General features: G+C 52.9%; 1 protein-coding gene across 1 annotated transcript in view; it reads left to right on the top strand.

Annotated features, from left to right (window-relative positions):
• The window catches only part of Tbc1d22a (TBC1 domain family member 22A), a 343764-nt gene that overhangs the window by 159002 nt on the left and 163734 nt on the right, over window positions 1-21028 (top strand). The window contains exon 12 of the mRNA XM_023702532.1: window positions 15106-15215. Within this exon, the coding sequence (XP_023558300.1) occupies window positions 15106-15215 (110 nt within the window). The remainder of the gene's footprint in view (window positions 1-15105; window positions 15216-21028) is intronic.

Here is a 21028-nt window from a genome sequence, read left to right on the forward strand (position 1 = left end):
TTCTCAGCAGACTCCTGCCCCAAACATGGATCTGGTTTCTTGCACTGAAGATGGTGTTGAAGACTGAAATTGGTTTCTGTGGGCATCTGGGGGAGGCCAGCCGTGTGGTGCAGGTGGCCCTGGTGAGGAAGCAGAGGGCCCTGAGTCTGTTCTATTGCTCCAGGGTGGCAGATTCTTCTCACTTGCCTCTAACGACACATGGCAAGCCCACGCTTCCTGTCCTCTGACCCTGGTGGCGGGTTGTGTGTTGCTGTGTAAACCACAGACCTGTGTTTTGAAATCTGGTTTTTCTTTCCATCTTTTTGACCAATGGTGTAGGACCCTCAAGTTGACCTGATGTGGACAGGCCCCGGCTCCTTACTCTGTGTTCACCACAGAGCATGAAGAGATACCCAACCAGTATCTGTTTACTCAAGACAAAACCCAGAAACCCAAGCACAGGACTCCTCAGCAGAAGAGGGCTTTATACATTGGTTGATACAGACATGCCTGAGTGCTTCCTTTCTGAAACACTGAGTTGCTGAATAAGTATTTTGGATTTCAGAGATTATTTTGATGGATGGGTAGATTGATTGATGGGTATTGAGGATTGAATCTAGCAACTTTGCACTGAGCTATATCATTTTAAGTCACAGTCTCACTAAATTGCCTCACCAAGCTGTGCGCAAGCTTGTGATTCCCTAGCTGGAGTGCTGGGATCACGTCAGGCCCCTCTGCACCCTGCCAAGATTTGGAGTACTCACTTAAACTTTATAGGTGGAGCACCTTTGCTCTAAAAGCTTGAAACCTAACACAGTTTGAGTGCCAACGTGATGCCCAGCATATCTTGAAGTTTGAGTTTTGGCTCATGAAGTCTTGGCCTGTTTAGATCCCTGAGACTTTGGGCCTTGTCCTCCCTTTTTTGAGAAGTAGTGCTAGTGGCAGTTTATCTTTGGCAGCTTGCACTCTGATTTCTTAACTGCTTTTGAGCCAACATATTTTTCATACCAATGTGTTAGAACAGTTTCATGTATTAAAAATGAGCTAAGTATTTTAGAAAATACTACAAAGGGATGTTAGTAATTACTTAAAAAAAAACTTTTTGGTACAAAGTTTCACTATGTAGCTTGGACTCATAGTGATCCTCCTGTTTTTAGCCTCAGCACTGGGATTACAAGTCCAGTCTTCTACTTTCTTTTTATTTTTTCCTTTGGACAAGGACAGTGGACCTGTCTGAGTTCACCCACCACCAGTTCTCTGGACCCAGCTGCTTTGGCTGTGTGCACATTTGTGTCATTTTATACTCATGTTGCAGGTGGCTTTTCTGTGCCTGGGGCATTGGTGGCCAGTCTTCTGAGCTGTTCGTCACTGAAAACAAGCTCAGAGACGTCAGCAATTTGTAATCTCTGTCTCAGTCACATGTCCAGGTTTCTGCGCAGCTTGGAGCTTTTCATGCCTGCTCCCCAGTTCTGCATTTTGTTATGACAACATAAAACACAATGAAGAGACTCAGAATCTTTCCTTCAGGTAAGTGGCTTGACAGAGACCATGGGTTTTTCTTATAATAATTTTTTTATTAGTACACGTTTGTAGTACATAGTGAGTACGTGCACTGTGGGGAGCTGGTATAGAACACCTTTTCATTCTTTTATTTCCCCTTCCCCTTTTTGCTTTCCCCCTCCCTCCATCCCTAGATTCCCATCAATATGCTAAAGATCAACTTCATTGTTTCTGTCTTTTATTTTGATCTGAGACCAGGATTCTTCATGCAGCGTCTGCTGCTGGCCGTGGTAGGCACCCTGGGTCTCTGGGGCCCCAGGCCCGGCAGGTAGAGTAGGGCCTCCACACAGACACCCTTGCTGTTCTTCGGAATGGCAGAGCTGTGTGGGGAGCTGTTCCTTGCTCATGGGGGCTGCTGGTCAGGCAGCGTTGCTGTGGACAGGTGTCCCAGGCCACTCTAGTTTTAGCAGCTTAGTATCACGCATGTCTTCTCAAGGTGCTTGTAGGCTCCTGTAGACCTTGGGAAGGGCACTTGCTGAGTGGGTCCACGTGAGGTGGCCCCAGCCCAGAGGAGAGCTCTTTTTTGTAGAGGGTGCAGATGTTGGTACTGCCCTGGCTGGGGAAAATCGACATCTTTGTAGGGGAAAAAAGCTTGACTTTAGCGGAAAGTACAGAATACAAATTGACCCTTGTTAGTGCTGAGACACTGTTTGCCTTCCGGTGTGCGAAGATGAAAGGAGATCTGCGAGGTGTGTGCTCCTGCCCTGGCGCAGGCTGTCCTGTGGATGCTCACTCTCGTTTAACCCGGATTTGTCAGGAGCCTTGGGACATCCTGCTCGTTCACCTTCCAGTTCTGTTTGAGGAGCTTTTCTTCGGGAAGTCATCCTCTGTGACAGTGCAGCGTGTGAAACGGGGCCGGCAAGCCCGCGTGGACATGGTGCCACAGAGACCAGGCCGCTGCCGGCTCTCCAGATATGTCTGCAGCACCAGAGGAGAGAGCTCTGTGACCTGGAAAGCCCTCACTCTGGATGTCGGATTCCAGTAGGGCACACGCTCGCTCACGGGGTGACTGTAGTCAGCGCAGTCAGTACGAAGCTGGCTGAGCCTGAGCGTGTGGAGTCGAGGCGCAGCGACCTCCCGGCTGTGTGGCACCTGGCTGAGTTTCCACTGCCTTGGTACTTCAGGCTCCTCAGGTTTTCTGTGAAGAAGTGCCTCTTACCCATTGCCGCAGGATGCGCGCACTCCCTGGAGGTCCCCTCTGGGCCCCTCAGGTGCAGAGTCCTCGACCTTGCCAGGAGCACTCCTTTTCTCAGTCCGCGTCTGTCAGACCCCGAAGCAGCCATGTGTCCTCTGCCTTCCTTGTCCTCAGTGCATCGCACACCATTGTTCAGGGCGATGGAAAGGTTGCTGGCCCCATGGGCTGGGCCGCTCGGGAGCCTATGAGGCTGGCGGCTGCCTGTGCTCCCCTCACTGAATCCCAACACGAGACAGCGTGGTGGCAGTTCTGCTGTCGGAACAGGCTCTGCTACCCGTGGCCAGGAGCCAAAGTCTCAGTGAGGCTTTGGGCCATGCAGGCCTGTCTGCATTTAGGGCTGTGCTGCTGCCCCCTCTTCTGAGCTCGGTCCAGAGGACGTGGCACCCTGGCTGTCCAGGGTTAGGAGCTTCTTCAGTGGACCTCAGCGGCTGGGAGAGAGGTGCCACTGCGGGCACTGTCTGGTGGGAGGAGCCCGTGGTCATTGGCTCCTGTGAGCTGTCACCCTGGCCCGCCTCTGCTGTCTGGTCTTGGTCCAGCAGGTGCTGAATGTGTCCTGGTGGCTTGCAGAAAGGTGTTCACTTGTGATGCCAGAACACCAGGACCTGGGAGTGGGTGACCAGTGGCTGGTTAGCCTGAGGGTTGGGCCTGCTGGACTGTCAACTGTACCCCATGATGCTCTGGCAGGTGCAAAGTGGCTGGGCTGCACTTGGTCAGAACCTAGGTTCTTTGGTTCCACCCTGTGTGGGAGGCTGGATGAGGGAGCCAAAACACACTTTGTGTGAAGCACCCTCAGGGCAGGGGGGGACAGTGGGCGGAGCTGCTTAGGGACACTTGTCACTTGGGAAGAGGGTGAAGGGGTGGGAGGGCGGGGACATGGGGGATGGTGGTGGTGGTGGGGTGGCTTTTCCTTGGGTCGTGCCCTTTAGTGCAGAGGGAGCTTCCGACCCTGCTGATGTGCAGAATTGGCACAGCCTGGAGCCAGGACAGTGTTGGACCGGTATGAAGGAAGGCCTTTTTTCTTAAAGGCAGGCCCTTAAAGGTAACTCTTCTCAGGGGTATACCTTTCTCTTTGCTGACAAATTGAGGAGCCATGCCAATTGATTATTTTGGATGGAAGTGTACTTTAAAAAAAAGTTGAAGGAAGCAATCTCATTTTGTTTTAGTTTTGTGCTGTAATCCGTGGACTGTCTGTCCAATTTTTGCTTTGATAGAGTGGCCTCATATCCTTTCTGTGATTATATCCCATCCAGTTGGGATAGTTACAATGTAAGCAGTTTTTTACTTCATTTTATGGTCCATTTGGGCAGTGTAATGGAGAGGTCTGGGTGTGTTGATGTGTCAGTGTCTGGTGGATGGGCATCAGGGCAGCTCGAGGCTGCAGCAGCGTAGCCGTGGGCTGCATCACTGGCCTGACTGACCATGGGAGCCTTCCCCACAGCTGTGCTGAATGCTGCCCGGCCTTGGCTACCAGCCTGTGTCAGACTTGGAGCACTGAGCCTCGTGTTGGCCAGCGAGCAGCACTGCCCAGTCCCTGTGAATGCAGGCCTTAAGCGGCCCAAGGCGGGAGCAGCGCATCGGGTTGGTGCTTCTGGCTCACTGAAGACCGATGGCTGAGGAAGGGGCTTTCTCTTGGTAAATGGCCCCAGGAAGGCCACCCTGCAGGAATGTCAGAGCTGGAGGCCCAGGGCTCTTTCTGACAGCCGAAGCTGGCAGGCCTGTCTCTGCCGCATGGAGTGTGCGTGCCGTGGAAAGGCCTGGGGTGTGCCCTTCTGGGTGCTGGTGGCCCCCGTTTGGTGCCTGCTGTGCTGGCTGGGTTCCTGGGCTCTATGCAGCTCCAGGGACTTGGATCCGCTTTGTGACTGTTCTACGTGGCCCCTTGGCAGGGCTTGCATTTTGAGTGGCCCTAGTGGTGGAATGACCTATTTCTTATTGCTCACATCGATAGGTACTATTTTAAGCTTTGAAATCCAGGACAGTTCATTGGTGAACAGGTATGTGTTAGTGCATTGAATTCATTTGACCTCGTAGCTAGCAGTGTTGATCATGGCTTCGTGCCTTTAACTGCTTTCCTTTTACCTGTGGCTTTAGGGCCGGGGAGATAGCTTGGTGGTCTAAGGCCCTGCCTGGCAAGTGCAAGGACCTGAGTTTGATCCCCAGTACCACATGCTGTGCTGGCCCTATGCCAAGGAAGCCACTGAAACCAGGTGTAGTGGCACATGCCTGTAATCCCAACTCTGGGGGAAGTTGAGACAGGAGGATCAGTTTGAGTCCTGAGTTGTGTAATGAGACCTTGCACCAAATAAATAAATAAATAAATGATTAAAATATGACTTTAAAGTGTATTTGCTTCATTTTTTGTTTGGCCTACTTAGATATGTTTCTTATTGAGAGATAACTCTTTGTAGATTATTTTTGTGAATCCTCAGCCTATAATCAATTTAGAATGTTTTCCTCACTTGTTTTAAATTTTTTGCTTACAGTTATTTGAACCTTCTTATGCGGTAGCTCAGACCAGTTTTCCCCTTGGGGCTGGGAATTTTCTGACCGGGTGGGTTTTGCCTGATGTGTCTGCGTGCGGAGGGTCCCTGAGGTTGACCCCGTGTTCTTGAGTTCATAGGATGAACCTGGGTTCGATCACCATTACTGCGTGCTGTGCCATTATCTGCAGCTGCATGCGGTTATCTGGAACTTTCTGGGGGCCCTTTTTGTCCCGGGGAAGCATTTCCAGCATGGGGTGAACCTCACCTTCCTCCCTGTGGTTAACCAAGGCCTCCAAGGGCGAGTGGGGTCTCCCCACACCATTGTTCTTCCCCTCTGGCTCCTTTATTCATGATTGGAATGAGAAAACATTTGCTGATTGATTTAAATACCTGCTTATCCATGGAGGGATTATTTTTGACTTAATTAGATAAAGGGAGTAAATCAGTGTAATGGATTTACGATCAGCCTGCATCTTCAGCTTATCGTGACTCAGCACGCGAGGCTCACTTGCAGCAGTTGTGCTGCCAGCCCCCTGTGAGACGAGCTGAGGCTGAGGCTACCTCCCTCTTTAGGAAGTAGTGAGGAGCTCGCCCTCCAGCGCAGCGAGTGCAGGTGGAGAGCTTTTGCCCTGTGAGCTGATCCATGGCAGGCCCCGCCTTGGCTCAGGTGATACCCGTGGCCAGAGCCCTGGACCTGAGGAATTGGTGGGGAGGCCGTCCTGCCTTGCAGCTGCCCTGTAGAGTCGCAGCAGTGGGTGAAAGTTTGCTTGCCGGGGCAGCCAGGGCCCTGGGGGCCCTCGAAGATCTAATGCGTGCTCTGTGCTGACAGACCACACCTATAACTTCCAGAGGCAGGTGGAGCTTTTCAGGAACTATAGCCCTTAAGTATTAAAATCTTGGGCCAGGGAGATAGGTTGGCGGTGTAAATGCCTGCCTGGCGAGCGCAAGAACCTGGGTTCGATCCCCAGTACTGCATGCTGTGCCAGCCCCTCACTGAGCTGGCTACTGAAACTGGGTGTGGTGGTGCATGCCTATAATCCCAGCACTGGGGAGGCTGAGATAGAAGATCATGGTGAGTCTGAGCTACATAGGAAGACCCTGAACCAAGTAAATAAATCTTTTTTGTATTTTTAGTAAGGATCTAACTGGGTCTCACCACGTACATCGGACTCGTAGTGATCTGCCTGTGTTCAGCCTCCCCCCACCATGCCCGGTCTCAGTTGCCATCTCAGCTCACCCAGGGTGCGGGGCCTACCCTGCACCTGGGAATGAAATCCCGGCCACTGAGCTCTGCCTAAGCAGACACTTTAATCCGCTGAGCTACTTGGTGCCCCAGTAAATCTTAAAAAACAAACAACAAACAAACTCTTTCTTTTCTCCCAAGAGGATGCTGAGCTTTTGCATAAGAAGCAGTGAGGAAGGCGACATGCCACACTGGGCAGAAGGCCTCCCTTCAGCCTGAGTGCACTCATTTCAGCTTGTGTCGCTGGCAGAAGCAAACTTGACTTGGTTTGCTGTTGTAATGCAGCAGCTGCTTGAGCATTTCTTCTAACCAGAGAGACTGGCATTAGTTTCTTCTTTCACGTTCTTTGGTGGACGCCTTGGCACGGGCCTCTGAGTTCTGGAAGTCCTGTATGTACTCAGCCCTTCCTTCTAGACCCTGTGCCCCCGCGCAGCTCGCTGCCGCTCTCCTGCTCCTCAGATCGTTGGAGGAAGCCACTCACTCGGCACACCTCACGGAGCTGCAGTGCCCCTTACGTCGTCGGTACAGGTGCAGTGGGGAGTGAGGGGATACACCCTGCCCTCCAGCAGCTCTCCCATGTAGGGTCTGCAGCAGTGAGGGGAGACCCAGGTGGGGAGAGAGGTCGGAGCCCTGCAGCCTCTGCAGTGTGGGCTGGGTTGCGACTGCAGCCACCTGAGTTGTCTTTACCGGCTTGAGGAGCGGCCACCCCTTTCTCCCTTGCTCCCTGGATCTTGGACCCCTGGGGCTCAGCCCCGAACAGGGGCACTTCGTGGTGCCCAACTCTTGCCTTGCACAGATGTCTTCAGTGGTGCCCTCGGGCAAGGAGGGCAGCCTGGAGCCCTGCGCTGGGCATCCCTGCCTGTAGCTGTCCTGCCCTGCCTCTCCCCATGTACTCTGTTCACGAGCCCCAGCCACCCCCAGACCCTGCTGTCACTGTGGCCTGCATACACCCAGGCAGTGGTCAGTGAACAGTGGTGAGTGGAGGAGCCCGGCATGGGCTACGTGGGCGGTGCGTCAGCTGTGCTCCACGCCAAGGGGGTGCGCTTTCTAAGATCTTTTGTGAGAGTGTTTGTTTTTCATCTTTTTCCCTTTTCTCCACCCCACCATTTAGTCTCCTGCCCATGAAAGTGCTGAGCACTTATTAGTAGAATCAGTCACTGTTGCAACAAGTAGCATTTCTGTTCACAAGAGCTTCCACTCACAACACTTTTTAATTAAGAGATCAAGGCCAGCCAGGTTGAAAGAATGGGAGGGGGGAGATGTCATTATCACAAGAATGGTAGAAGACCCAGGAAGTCTGTCACTCTGCACTGGGATTCCAGCCCAGCGTTGTCACTGTTGCGAGTGTGGCCAGGAGAGCCCTTTCACATGGAATCTCGTGCTGTTTTTCTTGTGCCAACTTTGCCCGTTAGGGCAAGGCCCGACCAGGAGCTGCCCGGGAGGCAGCCAGATGGGAAGCCAGGCTGTGCTGCTGGTGGGACAAGGTCAGGTCCTTGTCCCCGGGGTCCCTCTTCAGGATGGGTGTTGATCTTGGCCATGGCCTGAGCATGCTGTCCTTGTGTGGTGCCTGCCAGCTGGTGCCCACTGTTGCCTGCATGCCTGTGCTGCCCCTCATAGGCGGACGGCCCCGTGGACAGCCAGAGTAGAGCTGGGCCCTCCAGCTGTGGCTTGGTCTCCAGCCTCGATGTGCACATTATTTATATTAGAATTGAACATCCTTCCTGCTAAACCAATTGGATCACAGTGTTAGTTGTTTTTGCTGAACCAAAGAGTTTTGTGAATTTATGGTTTTGTGTTGTGACGCTGCTCTCGCCGAAGCAGGACTTTTTTTTCTGCATTGGAACCCAAACCTACGTAATTAAGTGCTAAAATCTCCATCACAGAAGTGTCAGGGCTTGAAATTTAAAACTCCCAAGTTGGGAAATGTGAAGATTAGACCCATAGAGCAATTCCAGCTTCCATATAAAGAACAGAATATTTTTGATTACCAGTTAAGCTCCTAATTACTTGGAGAGGTTTATTGCAGGGTTTGTTCGGCGCAGGTGATTAGTGTAGTCATAACAACAGCCACAGCCCCTTCCCAACACACGCTTTGACAGGTGCCGGCCTCCTCCTGCCGCCCTTGTTCTGAGCAGCAGCGTGGGTGGGTCCTGGTGCTCTCTGATGTGAGGAGCCTGTCCCTGGAGCACATGAGAATTGCTCCCCGGCCCCTGGCTCCTCTGCTTGGCGTGACCCAGACCTGAGCTTGCCCTTGTGCTCGCTGGCCACCCTGATCATTGCAAAGCGGGCTTCTGCGCTCTGGTTCTCTGTGGGCAGGGGGGTGCCTGTGAGAGAAAGGAGCCTCCCAGGAGCCCCAGAGCCAGGGTGACCTGTGGGGCCAGCGCTTCTGCTGCATGGAGGGTGAGGTCTGTGTTGTGTGTGACTGAGGGGCTGTTTGTACTCATGGAACCATACTTCCCAGAGCTCTGGCTCACCCGGCAAAGTGAGGCAATGACCCCTGGGGGAGCTGCCTCCTCTGCCAACCCTCCAAGCTGCTCCTGCTCTCCAGGGTAGTGGAAGTGATGGGGGGAGGGGGGTCCTAGGCTTCGGAGCACATCACCTCCCCATCACCTCCTGGCTGGTCCGTCTAGGGCAGCACAGACAGGGCGTGTAGGCACAGGCTTCCTGTGCACTCAGAGGACCTACAGGTGGCCGCTGGTGGCCGGTGTCATTACTGCCTGGGCAGCTGTCCTAGATGTGCAGTTTAGCAGAATGTTCTTGATTTGGGGCCCATCAGCTTCCCTGTTCTTTTGTTTTCTGGATATGGAAAGTTGGACAGAAAATTCCTGCTCTTTGTTTCCCTAAAATAGCGTTTTACATGTTAAAACAGCAATTAGATCTTTGTGTGGATTCTTCTTTCCAGGCTTGTTGGCCTGTGTTCTTTTACTGCCCCCTGTATGGGCCCAATCACCTGCTGACTCAGCCCACAGTGTCCCTCCATCTGTGGGTCCCTCCGCATGGACTGGCAGAGTGCTCAGCGCTCACAGTAGGGCAGAAGTTGCGGTCATCATGCTGTTTGGCCTTGCCTTGGAGCACAGCCCTGCCGTCACCCAGCTTGGGCCCCACCCCCACCCCAGAATGCCCCCCAGTTCTCAGATCTTTCCCAGAGGCAGAACCACAGCCTTTGGGGTTTCTGCCTCAGAAATGTTCCTGGGCCGGGCTGGCAGGCAGACCTGGGCGACTGCTCCTAGGGGTTCAGCACCTTTTCTTCCCTTTTGCAGAACTAGTAACCGTTCCTTGGGGGAAAATTTATCTTCGTTTCTACTCTGTTCCCTTCAGCAGGAAATGAAGGGTAAAAGGGGTGTCCAGGCTTCCCTCTCTGTGGCCCGCTCATGCACTGCGTTCTCAGTGCATGTGCCCAGCAAGGTGAGGGGTGGAGCTTTTGAAGTAAATAGAGGTGGTGATAAAAAGGGCATTAGTAAAAAACTGAAGTTTATACTTAACATAGCAGACAGCATTTTCAAAGGTTATTTAAATCATCCCCCAAAACCTTTCTACCGTGTAAGATGGCAAGTGAAATTATCTTTAATTAAGTGTCTGTTTTTATATCCTGTGACTTTGCATTTTCTGGTGGGCCACTTGGGGCTTCTGATCTTCTGCCCTGGCTGCCGAGTGACTTCTCTGCTTTTTCCAGATTCCCTGGGTTGGGCTGTGCACTTCAATCTGTTTGGCACTCTCAGGACTCCACTTGGTTCCTTGGGGACAGGGGATGAGGACAGGGGCCGGGCCTGGCCCCTGTGGAGGTGCCGTGGACACCATGGGAGAGGAAGGGCTGGACGCCCTGCAGTGTCACACGTGCCAGTGCTGATGTGCGCTTATAACAAAAATGATAGAAGCCAGAATTTAGAACTTAAGATAAAACAAGGTAGTCTAGTTTCTGTTATTTTTAGTAACGTGTTTAGCATAAGTGTCACCTTAGAAAGTCCCGGAGTGTAAGAAATAGAAACTTAAAAAGGTCTATTTTAAGGTAAATTCTTTAATTCTGAGTGGAAAGCTACTAGTAGACCCAATTGCCTACTTGCCTGCAGAGGTGACTGAGGTCAAGAAGTGGCAGATAATAAAGCATGGCTTTCCACGAGCTCCGATGGGGAAAGTCCTGGAAGTCACCCACCCGAGCTTGGTCGTTTGCTCCCAGATGGTCTGCAGAGGCATCGGGCTCAGGGCATATTCTAATAAAACCTGGGTGGCACCCAGGATGGCGCGCCCCATAGAATGCAGCCAGCGAGGGCCAGGGGAAGGGGCCTGTGCCCTGGGGCACACTGCATGCTGTAGCTGCCCTGGCTGTGCCTGCCTGTCACCTGGGCACCCACTGGGCAAGATTCAGAAACAAAAGCCTTGCTCTCACCGCACTCCTGGCCTTAGCCTGTCCACCGTGCAGGATCAGAGGTAAGGGGGGCTTTTTCCTCACACAGAGGTCAGTGGTCCTTGTTGTGGCTCCAGCCCCCATGGCGGGGAGGAGGCGGGGGCCCTGTGTGCACCTGTGACCCCAGCCACAGTTCAGGGGCGCATCCTGCTCTTGTCGTGGCCACCTGGGGCAGAGTGTCACCGTGGCTTAAGGGAGGAACTCCTAAGCCTGTCTGCAGGTCCCTGAGGGCTCTGGGGCCCACATGGCCCGTCTTGCTTACCTCTTCAGCTTTCACCTGTGCATTTATAATTTTCCTCTCTGAATTACATTTTTTCCCCTAACTCTGGGCATATTCTTTAGCCTTTTTTGGCAACCAAATATGTTATACCCCAGAAAAGCAATTCATAGGAGGCAGTACTTACTGTGGTCCTCAGTTTCTGTGTGTGGCTGCTGGGGTGGAAACATACCCCCTCCACAGGGAAAGCCAGCCCCTCATGGCAGCTGGAAGCAGAGCATGTTGGAAAGAGCCAGGAGAGACTTCTCCCCAGGGACGCCCCCACGACCCTCCTCCCTGGCAGAGCCCCCGAGTGGCCATCTGAGAGCTGTTCGTGGGCTGGTCCTTGACGAGGTCAGTGCCGTGCAGCGTGGTCATGTCTCTAGGCCCCACTGTGAGCCCCACCGAGGGGAGACCAGATCCTCACGACTGAGTCTTGGGAGAACCTTCTTCCTCTGACGCCAGCACTAGATGGCTGGAATTCCTCAATGTGTCTGTTCCGCTGACTCACTTGAGATCGCAGCGGAAGGGCCATTCTGCTCACTGATGCTGATGGGGTCATCTTCCCGCCCATTTACCTCACGTGAACTTAGGGAGCCAGAGCCCGCTGCGCGTGCCTCGACCCCAGTCCTCTCTGGCCCCTGCTCTGTGAGGCCCCCTGGTGGCTCTGTGCTCCTTCTCCTGCCCTGGGTGGAGGTGCTCACCTAAAAGTGTGTCGTTGGAGTCTGTGGTCTTGAGTCAAAGCCTGCCCTCCCTTGGCCGTTTGGTACCTGACTCACTGCCTCCCCAGCATGCATACCTGCCCTGCCCTGGGATAGCGCAGCAGGTCGGAGTCCAGAGATGGCAGAGGAGCTTGCCTGCGGTCTTCCCTGGGTTTTGTGCAGGGCCCGTCATGTTCTGTGCCGTGTGGTCCCCATGCTGACGGTGTCTCTGGCTGGCCTTGCCCATGTGCCTCGCCGCTCGGTTGCTTCTCCTAGCACGGGGTTGCAGTCTGGGGCCAGGGCAGGGATATTTATCTCATTCTAACAGGAAGGGTAGTTCGGATTCTCTTGGCGTTTGGAAGACAGATAGGCACAGGGGTTCTCTGAGTTAAATGCCATTACTTCATTACATTGAAGAGTAACAAATGGCCCGTTGTGAGAAATGGCACCTAGAATAGGCCGCTGACATTTCCATGGATAAAATAATAAGCCAGCTAAACAGACTAAGAAAAATCGAGGCTTCTGCCATCCCACACAGCGTCTGCTTTTCATGTGTCTGGGCTAAGAGCCCAGCTGCTTCTGTGGCCAAGGCAGGGCTCGGGGGTTGCAGCTCTGTCTCTCTATTCACCTTTCACTGGAGCTGAGGAAAGCGCTCCGTGCTTGGAAGGCCTGGAAAGAGAGTGTCAGTGGAAGACATCTCGGAAGCCTCACTCTGATGACGGCTGCTGGTTCCATTCTCTAAGATTACATACAAAAGAAAATTGCTCTGCTTGGGGCTGGCCGGATGGGGCGTGCATCTGCTGGGACTGTTTTCCCAGTGAGGGGCTGCCGGCCCTAGTATCTGTGCCCCCAGGTTTATCAGCAGGAGAGCCGGCGGGACCACACAGGTGCCGCGACAGGCCTGTCCCTTCCTGCCTACCGCTGCCTTTGGTGCCCTCTGGCCAGCACATAGAGGCCTGGCACCTGCATCTGTGACTGCTTGGCTACCCTGGGGGAGTCCAGAGGCAGTGTTCAGAAGGGTGTGTCGGCCTGGTTCTGAGGCCTGGCACTTTGCAGGGCTGGCCGTAGTGGGCAGAGCGGTCCTTGTGTGCCTGAGTGGGAGCCACTGCAGGGTGTGGGCATCAAGGCCAGCCAGGCATGCCTATTGTCCGAGTCCCGGGTTCCAGGGAAGGCTCAGGCTGTGGCTGAATGAGCATCTGCGTTCTGGGCCAGCCCTTGGGTGGCAAGGACGTGCAGTGGGTTGGGGTTGAACGTCCAGTACACTGTGGGTGACAGCACCTGCGTCTGGGAGTGACTGACCCTCCTCCACCTCCCTGCCACCCGGACTGCTCTTGCTCCTGAATATTTCTTTTTCCCTTAATGTAAAAACACTCCTTGAGGAGCTCTGCTCTCCTGCCTGCCCCTGCGCCCTGGTTGCACCGTGGGCCTCGTGCGGGGTACTGGCCACCTGCTGTGCTCCCCAGCCCTGTGGTGGCAGCCTGTGGGGCCACCAGGACAGCGCAGCAGCACAGTGCATCCCTTCCTCGCTGCGCTGTTCACCCAGAAGGAGGAAGTGCAGGCGCACGCTGCAGCGTGTACCCAGAGAACCCTGCTGGTGAGAGGAGGCCAGCTCTGCAGGCGCGCAGCGAGGGCCCAGGGTCTCTCACCAGGCTGTGGGCCTGCGCAGCACTGCAGCACAGTAAGGGCCCCTGGGTTGTACAGCTTAAGGGGTAGATTTCCTCACCCTGCAATTATTTAATCGCCTTGTAAAGGCCAACTAAACCTACGCCTGGCCTGTGGAGTTAAGAAGGGAGCTGCGAGCACCGTTGCTTTTGGTCCCTACAGATACCCTCCTGCCACCCAGGGAGCTGGTGCCCTGGCTGGTAGGCTGACCCGCGGGGCTCTAAGCCATGACCTGCACTGCCACAGGGCTGGGCCACACAGACTCTGTGTTCTCAGCTACTGCCCTGTGTCCATCTGCCGGGTCTGCTATGGAAGTGCAGTCTTCATCGTTGCGATTTCTGTCATGAGCTATGGGACGGTGTGCTTGTCTGTGGTGAGATCTGGGCCCCACACAGGGCGCTGTGTCCCAGTGGGGCATGGGGCGTGGGGCGTGGTCATGGGTGCAGGCTCTGAGCCCACACTGAGCTGCACCCTCCAGGCTGCTCCGCGCGTCCTTGCATGCTCCGCACTGGTCCAGCAGCACATGGCGGTGCTGCCGGAGGTGTGATAGCAGACGACACCGCATGGAGCAGGGGCCTGGCACCTGCTGGGCTCGCAGTAGGTATTAGCAGTTATTATTGTTCTTGGTGTTACTGGGATTTTTCCCTGCTTAAAACTTTCTAAATGCATTCTGGGGTAAAATGTTTTCCTTAAAGACCATTTTCTTGCAAGGATGCATGTACATTTACAAATTTAACAAAAGTGAGAAAATTAAAAAATAGAATACATGATTTTAAAAAACATTTATGAGTTTTATGCTGGGTGCTAGCAGTTTTTGTAAGGGTCTAAAATTAGTTTGTTCATATATCTGATAAGCCATTTCAATTAGGCATCTGTTTTGCATTTTAAGAACTTTTCAGTCACACTTTCTCATTAGGCCTTTATATGTTCGAGGAGGTTGTTTGGAGCACGATTGTCAGTGTTTCCTGTGAAGCACATCTGTGTTCCTGCTTTCAGGGGTATTTGATTGCCACTTAGAAGTATTTACTCGGGGTAGTTTTGGAGCTTTAACCTTGGAAACAGTTTTTAGAGGGATCATTGCTAAATAAATGAATAAACATAAAAGAAGCAGGCTTAAAAAGTCTGAAGGGAGCCGGTGTGGTGGCACGTGCCCCTGCCACCCCAGCACTCAGGAGGCTGGGGCAGGAGCATTGCTTCAAGTTTGAGGCCAGACTGGGCTGCAGAGTGAGCTCAAGGCCAGCCTGAACTACACAGCAAGACCCTGTCTTACAAAAAACATAATGGAGAAATGACCAGACTTCCACTTGGAATTAAGTAATGGATTCTAGACTCTTCCTTGTTAGAATGTGAAATGCCTGAGAAGCAGTAATTTACAATATATTAATTATGTTAATTAGTTGGGGAGGATTCAGAATATTAATTATCTGGAACTAATTGTGTATTAAAATTGAGAAGCATTAAGTGATGAGGGGTAAGGCCGCACAAGCCATTTAGTGAGCACGGTGTAGAACGCAGGGGAGGTAGAGCGAGATGGTGGCACATGGGCCCCTCCCCGGCGGCCCCCACCTGCCCACGTCCGTGGCAGTGTTTAATCTCACCTTGTCTTTCCCATGTGTGGCCCGTGCAGAGGAGGACGACGTGGACACACTTGATGTCTCCCGCGTGCCTGTGGAGGTGCTGCGCAACATCGAGGCCGACACCTACTGGTGCCTGAGCAAGCTGCTGGACGGCATCCAGGTGAGCCGTGTGGGCCCCGAGGGGGAGGAAGCAGCACTGGGCGTGTGGCCCGCCTCTGAGTCTCAGCCCTGCTCTCACCACGCTTGGGAGTGTGGTGTCCTGGATGACGAGACGTGAGACATGTCCCTGTGCCAGGTCTGGGACGGTGTGGTATCCCACGAGGGTTGCACTCGGAGTGGGTGTTCATGGGTGCGAGTGATCCGCAGGAGCCTGCCCTGCCCCTCAGAGTGTTGGGTTGGGGCGGTGGCTCTGGTCTGTGGCACCAGGGCCCCGGGGCAGCCCTTGATCAGGCCCTTAGCACTTGCAAGACTGTAGCTGAGCCTGGTCAGAAACCCCAGTGGGTGCACTCCTGTGCATCATGGCCGGGGTGCTCTGGTGTCCGGGGCAGCTGGGGTGCTGGGAGGATGTTCACAGAAAGGCCAAGCGACAAGGGTTGCTTTTCTGGAAATGGGTTAGGGACAGAGTTCTGCTTAGTGCCTAGAATGGCCTCACTGGGTGACTTAGGAATGAGCAGGAGAGTAACTCAGAGCAGTGGCCAGGATCAGGGGTTGGCCTTGTGTGCAGGGTAGAGCGCCTTGGGATCTGTGGTGCGGGGGCCTTTCCTTGACGCCTGCTTAGCCCCGGGTGCTGTGCTCCGTGCCTGGCAGGGAGTGGGACGGGACGCTGGTAAAGGACAGTGGGTGCCCACACAGGAGGGAAAGCCAGGGCAGGGCATGTGGATTGAAGTTCCCTCTGGGAAGCCCCCCCGCAGAGAAGCCCATCTCAGTGCTAGCGTTGCTGTCCCCTGCACAGGCGAGGCTGGCACCGCGGTGCTCCTGTGCGCTCCTGAGCTGCTGTCCTCACCACCATGCCTGAAGAGGTCTCAGCTCAGCTCTAACTCTGAAAGGACAAAAACAAGCTTTTATAAAACATGGTTTAAAGATTCAGACTCTGAGGTTTAATTTGAATAAATTAGCTGTGCTCTTTGTGTTGAGGAAAGCTGGGTTTGCGTTGCTTTGATAAGTTAGGCGAGGACAAGGAGAAATTAGAATCCCTTTGTGTTGGTGAGGGGTAGAAACCTCATATCTGTTGCTGATCCAGACGCCCTCGTGACCTATTTTGTTTCCCGTGAAGACGAATATGCCCACTGGAGACATATTTTGGCCCAGCCTCAATTCATCACTTCCCTCCTTTTGTTAATGTTTTCATATTTTTTATTCTTTCCCCTGAAATGAAAGCCCCCCCAAGAGAGATTGAATCACGATGTAAAACTATAAATTTCCAGTGTCACTCCTTCGATGGTGAGCGATGGAATGGGTGCCATTTAAATACAGGGTTATCTGGCTTCTGTTTGTAAATAAGATCAGCTTTACAACAAAATCGATGCTGGCTTTTCGTTTTTCACCTGAGCCTGTGTCTGACGACCCGGTTTTATTGGCAGGGCTGACGGGCCAAAGCCCAGCGCTCCCCTGGTGCTGTGTGCGGTGCGCCCCAGCCCAGGGTGGCCCTTGGTCTCTTCCTGTCACATGCTTATAGTTGATTCCACATGATCCCCCTGGGAGCTCAGCTACAGATCTCAGGCTCTCCGTTGCGCCATGTGGCTGCTCGACTGTCGCCCTGTGGCTGAGGCTGCCCCAGGTGACCCCAGTGAGCCCCTCTTGGAGACCACACTGCCGCGTAGGCCTGCCACAGTTCTTAGCAGATCAGGCAGGTTTGAAATCCAGTCTGACATGAATCAGAGCGCCAGCCTCCAGGACCCTGGTGCTGCTGTCCTCGATTCCTGGCTGCCCTGCCCCTCATCTCTTTGGTGCTTCTGCCTTCCTGCCTCACGGTCATTCTCTTTAATGTTCTCTCAAGCCCTCAGCAAAACCTGTCTCGGTTTTAAGTGCAGGCCTCTGCCTGGCCTTTGCTGGTGTCCCCTGCATTTTGTTGAGTCCTGTATTCACCAAAAGGTGCCGATGGCCCACACCAGAGGCAAAGTGCAAAGCTGCTGCATCTGGACTGCCCCGAGGCCCTGGGTGTCAAGCATGGCAGCAGGACAGTGAGGTGGAAGGTGGGGAGCTGGCTGCATCTGGTGTGTAACGGTGCCCTTCTCACGGGTGCTGTGACCCTTGACGGATCCACAGCTCCCCCGCACACCGCTGGGAGTTGAGGTGGAGCCGCCTACCTGCGACCCCACAGCTTCTGAGCCGCCTGCCCTGGTGCTCAGCCCTGGCTCATCACGAGGCTTCATGGCTTCTCCTGGCTGCAGTTGCGAAAGTGAGCTGGTCTCACACGGGAGTTGCACACGCGCAGACCACGCCTGTTTGTTTTCATAACCTCTTATGTCTGGATAGCAGTAGCTGCATTTTGACCTTGGAGCTTCAATTTGAGTTTCTGTTTTCTATAGATTCTATAAATTCCTTGGTTAATTTCACTGATTAGCCCTGCGTGTCAGGAGCTCCTACCTATACGGGTCCCAGGTCCCTCTCTGCTGTCCTGTGGAGCCGGAGCCAGGTGGCTGGGGCAGGGGCAGAGGTTGTGTGGTGCAGCTGTTGGCCATGGTGCAAAGTACTGGGGCAGCGCTGGCCTGGGAAGATGGGGACAGGAAGGCACGCCTTCCCAAGCCAGGTGGGTGGAAAACTGAGAGTGCATCACTGGAGTCCTCTGGGAAGGAAGAGGGTGGTCCTGCGCCTGGCAGGCACATTTGTGGGCACTGCCAGTCGTGGTCAGGGTTTGGAAGGTGCAAGATGTGAGCAGAGCTGGTCCCGCCAGGGAAACCCAGCTTCAGTTCAGAAACCAAAGTGAGATGGTGCTGAGCAGAGGAGAGCTGCAGCCTGAGTCAGAAGGGCGCACCCAAGGAGGGCGGGAGCGGCCACCGTTGTCAGCAGAGTGCTGGGCCAGCAACAGGAAGGGGCCACAGACCGAGTGGGCGTAAAACGTTAGTGGTGAAGACAAGCTCAGAATCGAGAGAGACCGAAGATTTGCCTGGCGGGCTTGCCGCCATTGAGATTTCCAGTCCTTAGCCCAGAGGAGAGAGGTGAGTTCGCACGCGTGTGGTTCTGAGGAAATTGCTGAGTAGACAGCACAGTAGTACTGGAAATAAGACAGAGGTAAAACGAGGAAGATGGAGTGAAACAGGCTCAGAGAGAGAAAATTGGCTGGCAGGAAGCCAGGGTTTACAGGGCTAGCTGAGAACTTTAAGACATTGTTAATAACATTTAGTGAACAGACCTCGGGCAGGTGAGATGGAAAAAAGTCACAGAGAGGGGTTCTTGGGGCTCTCTTGAGGGCCAGGCCCTCCTGGGTTCCCCACCAGCTGGCAGAGCAGATGGTGCTCAGTGCCTGAAGCAGAGGGCTGCTGTTCCTCCTTACCAGGTGGACCAGGAGGGTCTAGCATGAGAGCTAGCATTTTAAAAGAAATAGGCCATTATTTGAATGGCTTTGTGGATTGTGTCTTTCTGATTGTGTCTTGGTATCAGCAGCTGCCTTTGGGGATGGGTTTTTGGTATATGTTATAGAAATGTATCTGAGCCAGTTCTATCGCAGATTTCTTTTAAAAGGATTTCACTGAAAGGGGACGCTGGTGCCAGGCCCAGTGGGGCTGGAAGCTGCCACGTCACCCTGCGTGCTAGAGTTGGGATGTGCTAGGGAGCTCCTGGCTGGAGAGGCCCTGGTAGGCTGCCAGGGGATTGTTCTCGTGCTCTTGCCAGGGCTTTCATTTCGCTCACGACACTCAGGCCAAGCGTTTTGGTTAGCCATTACTCCCTGAATTACGGCTTCCATATTTGCCTACCCTGAAGTCATACTATTACTCTTAGATTCATTACTTAGCAGGACAGCTTCTTTGAGTAGAAAAGAACCCTTGCTTTTCTAATTAGTGATCTACATTTCTTTTCCTTGGGGAAGAATTCCTCATCTCAGAGTGGGTGGACGCTGCCCTGGGAGGAGTGGGGGAGCACACTCCTGGTTGACAGGGCTGTTGTGGCAGGGCCTGGGCTCTGCCTTGGGTTGGCGTGTACCTGCAGGCCTGGGCGACTTCCTGAAGACAATTCCAGGGAGGCACTGAGGCCCAGGCTGGGAAACAGGCTTGTTCCAGGAGAAGTTCCGGTTCTTACTTTGTGCTCCAGGAAGGTGAGCAGCGGGAGGCAGACTCAGAAGCGTGGGATCTGCTCAGGGAGTGCAGACAGCTGCAACCCAGGCAGTACGCAGGGTGGCTTGCCGACCTCAGGGGGCACTCAGGGTCTGGGCCCCAGGTAGTGCGCACCCAGATCTGTCGCCTGCAGCTGGCTCAAAGGCACACCAACGGAGGGGCTGCCTGTGTGTAGGAGGGCACAGAGCCTACCCGGGACTCATGGGCCGCTCTCGGGGTCCTGCTCAGTACCAGCCTGGTCACACTGTGTGTGCCCAAGACGAGCAGTGTGACTTTAGAGCTCAGGTCCATCAGTTGAGCACTTGTCAACATTTTAGAAAGGTTTGTTAAACAGACAAGAATGTGATAGTAACTGGACAACAGGAGAAGAGTCATTAAGAAAGAGTCATTGAGCAGGAAGCAGTTTAAGAGTGAAAAAGCTTAAAAATTAATTTAAAATAGAATTGAACAACAAAAGTCCATGTTGTTGCCTGAATGGCTATTTTATTCCTTGCAATGACCTAGTCCTCTGTGCTGTGCCTCACCTTCTGTCCACTCGCCCTCTGACAGGGTGTGTCCAGAGTAGCCCTGAGCAAGGGCGCCGTCGCCGTGCTTGTCTGCTGGCCTGTGAGCCCCGGTTCTTGGGCACATTGGGAGTGGGCTTGTGGGGTCTCACAGAGAAGGACATTGGGTTTGTGAAGAACCAGGTCTTTTCACCAAAGTGATCACCCCATTTTGCTCCCCTGTCAACCATAGCGTAAATTCTGGCCCTTCCACATCAAATATAGTTCACCAGCCTTCTATTGCCTGCATGTTACTTGCTTATGCTGTGTAGCAATCCTTTGTCAAGATTTCTATCTTGAGCATATTTTCTGTCAGTCTGTGGCTTATAAATTCACGTTCGTAATAGTGTCTTCTGTTAAGCAGTTTTAGTTTTAATAAAAGCTAAGTATTTCCTTTTGTGGTAATTATTTTCTGTGTCTTCATTAAAGTGCTTTGCTTCCTCCCCTAATGCCGAGATACTCTCCAGTACTTTTCTTCTAGAAGCTCTGAAATTTTACTTTGGGTCTGTAGTCTAGCTTGACTTAATTTTTTATATGCACGGTGAGGAAGGTATGTGCGTGTGTGTGTGTGTGTGTGTGTGTTTGTGTGAAGATGGGTTAGTGAGCACAACACCATTTGTTGAAAACAGTTTCAGTTTGCCTCCTTGACAGACTGCTTTGCATGTTTGCTGAAAATTTAGTGCCTGTATGAGTGTGTGTCTATTCCTGGATTCTGTTTTGTCTTTTTTTTTCCCCACAATTTTATTGAGAAACAAATAGCAATGAGACAGTTTCAAACCAAATTGGTAGGACAGATTCAATAATTAACACATTGCATACATTCTTCCTAGTGGATAATTGCTGTATAAGATGCGGACATGATATCCTATTTACAAACACTATTAGAACAAATCCCTCTATTAAGAGAATGTAACTATATATCTATCCTAACCACTTTGGATACACAAAGTGGACATTCATCTGTATCCCCTTTTTTTGTTAAGTTCCGTTATTTGAATATTATAGGTGTGTAAACTCAGTAAAATATTCTAAAAGAGTCCAGTAGTCCATAATAGTATTGGGTCTTCCGCTTCACTGGCAGTGTCAGAAATTGTTGACCTGAGTCCCCTATAGCTCAACATAACAGCATGGCTTTACTTCTTATACTTCGTTTTTATACT

Source organism: Octodon degus, unplaced genomic scaffold, assembly GCF_000260255.1.
Source record: "Octodon degus isolate 3935 unplaced genomic scaffold, OctDeg1.0 scaffold00153, whole genome shotgun sequence".
Classification (NCBI taxonomy): domain Eukaryota; kingdom Metazoa; phylum Chordata; class Mammalia; order Rodentia; family Octodontidae; genus Octodon; species Octodon degus.